Genomic DNA, 5,713 nt, shown 5'->3' with positions numbered 1-5,713 from the left:
ATGGCGTACCAACCAACCAGGGATGGAAAGGAGGGATCAATGGTGCTGTCTATGGACATCATATTGCTCATCGTCGACCACCTAATTGCCGACGCCAAAGAAGCCGACAAAGGCATCGTCTGGTGGCTCGCCTACGTTCACGAGACACCTTCAAAAGTCGTCTTCCTTGAGGATTTCGTCGAGAACGGACGCGAGAAGGTCAACCTCCGAGGCCGCTTTCGCAGACTTCAGCTTCCCTCACAAATCAATCGCATGAGTCGGTCGCTGGTCCATCGAGAATTCCTTCGTCATCCGATGGGGAAGATCTATCGTACTTACGTCTCTGAACGACTTCCAATTGACGCTTGGGTTCTCCCTGCTATCGATCGCTTCATTCCGCTCGTGGCAGACAAGGACGAGGCAAACATGCAACTGGCTGCACTCTCGCTTCGACAGTCTCTTCATCTACCTACGCCCCAGGCACCACCGCTCATTGACTGCATCCGTCGGATTCATCTTCCCCTTCGCCACGAATTCGGTGCGGCCCTTACTGTCCTCGCAGCCCTTCCGAGTCTCACTGAACTTGCCATTGTGGTTGGCCAGTGGCATGACATTCATACGAAGACCACCCCTGACCCAAGTCACAAGAAAGCCCTCAGACGCATCAATCATGCCGCTTTTCCTGAACTAGCTGAGTGGGAGGAGGAACACGCCGACGATCTTCAGACCTTGTGGTTGCCTTTTCAGAAGAGAGGTGTGCGCTTCTTCGGCAAGATGATTGAGCGCAGTGGCTATGTGATGGAGCTTACTCTCAAGAAGAATCGCCTGTATATGAGATTGTGCCACCCTTTCAAGCGCCCTCAAGTCTGCTCACACTGTAAGGCCATCCGACCCTGAGCTTATTGCTACCGAATATCTCTCATAACTGCGCAACTGAGAAAAGAGACATGTCTGAGTGATGGAGAGATGGGAGTTGGCTTCCTCTCGTCGGACTCTGTCTTGAGTCATCGGCAGATGACGGCAGGCTAGTGGAATAGAAAGAGGATGCGGGATGGAGATTAGCGAGATAGGGAGGGATGGCTCACTTGTGTTTTACGACTTCCATGGCGAGTCCGATGTTAGCGACCTGTAGTTCCATGAGTTTCACCCCGACTTGTTGAAAAACACAACGACCTCACATTCTACACATTAGTTCCCTTCGTTGTGCAAGATTCATCTCGGAACTTATGATAACCCTCTATTTCTGTATGGAACACTGCTTGGGAGGTCCAGCCGCCGCAAAAGCCATGGTGGCTGTGCCAAGAACAACAGAACCAACAGCGATGACACCCAACGGCACGTCATCCTGTATTCATAACTTTCGGGAATTTTGCCATTCGGAGCCGAACTCCGTCCTTGCGCATGATTCAATCACTACAGCGGGTAGTAATGGCCTTTGATTGGTCGTTTCAAACTCTTTTTTGGTGAGAATGAGATCGCATCGGCCGTATTGATCACGAGTTATGCAGGTCAAGAAGTGATAGCCTAGCTTGGGGGTACCAGTGAATACCTCACCCCCAGAGCGCAAGCACGTCCAACGGCTTCCTGCATGCTCGCAGGAAATGGATCCTCATTCTACAGGCTGTTTTCCGGTCTCGCCGGTGGGACGGCTTTTCAGCTCATGGCATGCTGCACCTTGGCAGGGATTCATAGAAATCTGGTCAAGTGCAACTGTGCAACCAACAACGCCGTAAAGGACTGCAGTGACATTTCATTTATCCGCAGGTAAATGACGGGGGGTCTTATGGGTCACGGTCTCCTGGAGCGTAGCAGATATCATATTTGATGGCGATGTCCCGCGTCATTTCGACGGTTGCGCTCCCGCACCTGTGCTCCAGGAAACCTGTCAGCATCTGACAACGAAATGACGACTAGTGACAGGAAAAGCCCCGTCCCAGAGGACACGTTTATCAACCACCACTCTAAGCACAACGGCAACGACAGCCCTAAAGACAACCAAGAGCAGAACAGAAGCTCGTCCTCTAGCGATAACACTACGAATCCTGGAGTTGCGACCCCAGTAGCACCAATTATCAGTGAAGAGATTCAGGTGTTCCTCGATGATGGCGGGGAAGAGAAGACCACAAGTCCCAGTGCGTATGCAGCTGCGGTCAAACCTGATGAAAGTCCAGAGCAAGGCGATCACGACTTGATAACAAAGGATATGCATCAATTTCTCGATGACCGAGACATGTGGGATGGTGATATGGAGCATGTCGGCACGAAGAAACTCGATGAAATGTTGCGCGGGCCTTGGAGGGACCACATCAACGCCAAAGGAGACTCTGATATGACAGCCCTACATATTGTTGCCCGAAATGGACTTACGGAAGCAGCTCGAGTGCTCATCAGCGCCGGCGCAGAGCAAGAGGTCCGAGACGAATCGGGTCACACTCCCCTCCACACAGCATGCTTGAGAAATCAGCCCGGCGTTGTCAAAGCTTTACTCGAGAATGGAGTCTCAATTAAGATCTTAACCGAGGCAGAGAACTCGACTCTTTCGCTCGCAGTTTTGAGCGGCGCGGAGGATATCGTGGAGCTTCTCTTGGAAAACGACAGATCGATACTCCAGTTCTCCGAGGAACACTCGCATCTGAATCCACTTCATCTCGCAGCTTACCACCGCAACCCTGAGATTGCAGAAATCCTGCTAGCCAATGGCGCTAAACTCAATATTGTTGACGAGTTTGAGAACACTCCTTTGATGGTAGCAACGGATAGGAAGGTGGAGTCCATCATGCGAATGCTGCTTTGCCCACGAACAGAAGATGAAGATTTGCAGCTTGATGTTCCCGACCAATACGGATTGACGCCACTCATGCTTGCTGCTAGTTTGGGATATGAGGTAGGAGTTCGAGTCTTGTTGGACTCCGGTGCTGACTTGGGAGCAATATGCATAAAGAGCTGGGACTCCCATGAAAGCAATATGCGCACTGCCTTGGATTATGCCATCTTACACCTCCAGGACAACATCGTGGAGCTAATTCTAGCCGAAGAATATCGATTCAGAGTCTCAAGAAAGGCCGCATTCGCAGCGCTGAAATTAATAATTGAATGGGGCACCCGGCATATGGTGAAATCAATCATTCACTATTACGCCTCTGAAGGCATGAACGCAACCTCGGTGTCTAAGGCGGAAATTGCCCGCTTTGATCCAAAAGGTCAGCTTTTCGAAGCTTTAATGTGGACAGCTGGCAGATCAGGCGTATACGATGTTGGCCGGAAACTCATCATGGAAAGACTAAAGCTTTTCCATCACCCGGTCGGAAACTGGAACACAGCTCAGTGGACTACGCTCGAATGGGCAGCTTATGCTGGACTGCCCTCTGTCTTCTGGCTTGAATGTGCAGCCTCACCGCGAGAGGAATCAACGCACCGGGCACTGGAAACCTCGAAATTTATCATCGACAAGATACAGGCTCAGATCGACCGAGAAGAAGATAGAGACGCTTCAACAGACCACCCAGCTCACTGTCAGCAAGGTATAAGAAATACCTTCAATGACATCTTTCTTGACCCACCCATCGGGCTGATGTGTACAGACGATCCTACTTTCACTCGTCCGACTCTCTGGCACAAACTCCCTCCGTATGCGAAGGAGCTTGACGTTGCCATCGTTCAGGTTTACAAGAATGTGAACCAATCTGGGATAATTCGGAGGTATCGGCCGTTGACAAAAGCCATTTACAGCCATGGTCCGCAACGTATCATGCTCGAGATGATACAAGAAGTAAAAGGGATTCTCGGTGTGCACTCCTTTGGCAGGGAGACAGGACCATTGTATGATGTTCCACGACCAATCTACGTCGACAACGAGCCCAAGTTTACTTGGATTCACTTACCATCTACCAACGTCAGTACTCAGACATGCAAAAAGGTCGAATTATTGTACGTTTGAGAATATGGCTGATAGGCTTGACAATAGGTTCGATGGATGAATGTAAAGCCATCATATTGTCCCTCTTCAATTACTGCCCGTAAAGTCCTGACTAACGATCTGCTAGGACCTGCTCCAACGAATCATGTATGATATGGAAAGCGATGCAAGTCAATTCTATCAGGTGAAGTCGTTTTTCAGAGACAGCTGGGTTGAAGTGCCGGACAAGATATCTGCCTCGCGTATGATGAGGCCTCGCTTTGTGGAAACAGTCCAAGAGAACGAAACACCTGCATCGGCGGTTTATGTAAGCCAGAACTTTGCCTGTGTTGAAACGGCTGTGTTCTGACCCATTCTTGAAGATGCCGTATCTCTCCTACGCCACTCAATGTCGCGAAGAAGAAGGAGAGGAACCTTTTAGTCCGACTCCGGATGTCGAAGATGATCCAAAGAACGTTTTGCAGGCTCTGCGTGCGGAGAAATACAAGTATGAACAACTGCTGAGCACATACAAACCAGGAGTTATCCACGGCTCTTCCACCCTTGACGAATGGTATTACCATTTTGCATCTGATCAGGAAGCTTCCAAAGACCGAAAGGCACGCAACGAATCCCAGGTTGTCACTAAGGGCTTACCAGGCAAGATTGAGGACAAAGACTTTTGGCCACTAATCCGAGTTAACCAGCTATGGATTTGGACAATCGCAGATAGTATGTCCGGAGGCGCTCTCCTCATTTCTCACTACCTCAGCTGACACGTTCTCAGAGTGGCTGATTACAGCCTCTTCTCATCCAATTGATGGGAAGAAAAATGTGCTCTTGGAGGGCGTGGTTGACCATCTTACAAAGCAAACGGAATCCGGTGGTAGTCGCTCCCTGCCGGGATCAACGGCTGAAATGAGTCGGCTCATCATCGACTTCTGCATATCATCCTATGAGACTCTGCCAAAGGCCTCACGTAAGAGTTCATCCACTACCCTTGGAGTCAATGGTACCGCCGAGGAGCCTGCGCTTCAATCCCCGACTTGGCAGTTCGCGCCTAACCCTCAGTCCTCTGTGGAGTACCCGCCAGAGCTCTTGTCCATGCGTCAAATGTTTTCGAACTCCATCAACAAAATCGTACGTGAAGAATCACGTTGGGATCAATTGAATTGGCTAAAGGTTAATTAGGGTATCGACGAAGCAAATCTGTTCGCAAAGTTTAGCTCAGAAGCCGGCGAAATACTAGCCACAATGAACGACGAAAATGAAATCAAAGAATTTCAGGTTGCTCTCGGAATAAAGAAACCTGGCGTGGAGAGCTGTCAGGCGGTCATTGACGACAAATCAACTCGAACAGATACCGACAATGAGCTGGAAAGAAAGAGGCAAGCACGCATAAAGAACAATTTAGTTGCCATAAGAAAGGCAGAGGATCTATCCAGCCGTATCAAAGACATTCGGGACGAACTGAACATACTCAAAGCGGTCGCACAATACCAACGAGATGTTCAGCGGGAGATGCAAAAGCTTCCAGGCTCTCAAGAAGCTGGTCTTAGTGCCTCCCACGTTGTTAATGACATAAAGGAAATGGACAAGGTGGCAGACCGAATTCAGACTTCGGTAAGCATGTTTGCAAATCACTTGACTCTATTCTAATGTCCAAACTTGCAGGTCAACAACACTCTATCACTTCAGCAGACGACTGTATCGCTCGAGATGAGTATGGCAGCTAATGACCAGTCAAAATTGTCAATGAAGCAAGGAAAAACGTTGATGGTTTTTACCGTAGTTACAATCCTTTTTGTACGACACACCACCAGAGTCGAGCTTTTCTAA

The 5,713-nt window shown here is 49.4% G+C and overlaps 2 protein-coding genes across 2 annotated transcripts; both read left to right on the top strand.

Moving 5' to 3' along the window:
- On the top strand, positions 1 to 876 carry CABS01_00988 (uncharacterized protein; the record flags this gene model as incomplete). Its single annotated transcript, XM_060534368.1, has 1 exon — positions 1 to 876. The coding sequence occupies one exon, from the start codon at positions 1 to 3 to the stop codon at positions 874 to 876; it is 876 nt and encodes a 291-aa protein (XP_060401446.1).
- A 1,006-nt stretch (positions 877 to 1,882) lies between these two features.
- On the top strand, positions 1,883 to 5,713 carry CABS01_00987 (uncharacterized protein; the record flags this gene model as incomplete). Its single annotated transcript, XM_060534367.1, has 6 exons — positions 1,883 to 3,871; positions 4,023 to 4,202; positions 4,258 to 4,606; positions 4,662 to 5,014; positions 5,066 to 5,497; positions 5,549 to 5,713. The coding sequence occupies 6 exons, from the start codon at positions 1,883 to 1,885 to the stop codon at positions 5,711 to 5,713; spliced, it is 3,468 nt and encodes a 1,155-aa protein (XP_060401445.1).

This window comes from Colletotrichum abscissum (assembly GCF_030869225.1).
Source record: "Colletotrichum abscissum strain IMI 504890 chromosome Unknown Scaffold_2.1, whole genome shotgun sequence".
Taxonomy (NCBI): domain Eukaryota; kingdom Fungi; phylum Ascomycota; class Sordariomycetes; order Glomerellales; family Glomerellaceae; genus Colletotrichum; species Colletotrichum abscissum.
Note: the sequence above shows the minus strand (reverse complement) of the source record. Positions and strands in the feature narration are given on the sequence as shown.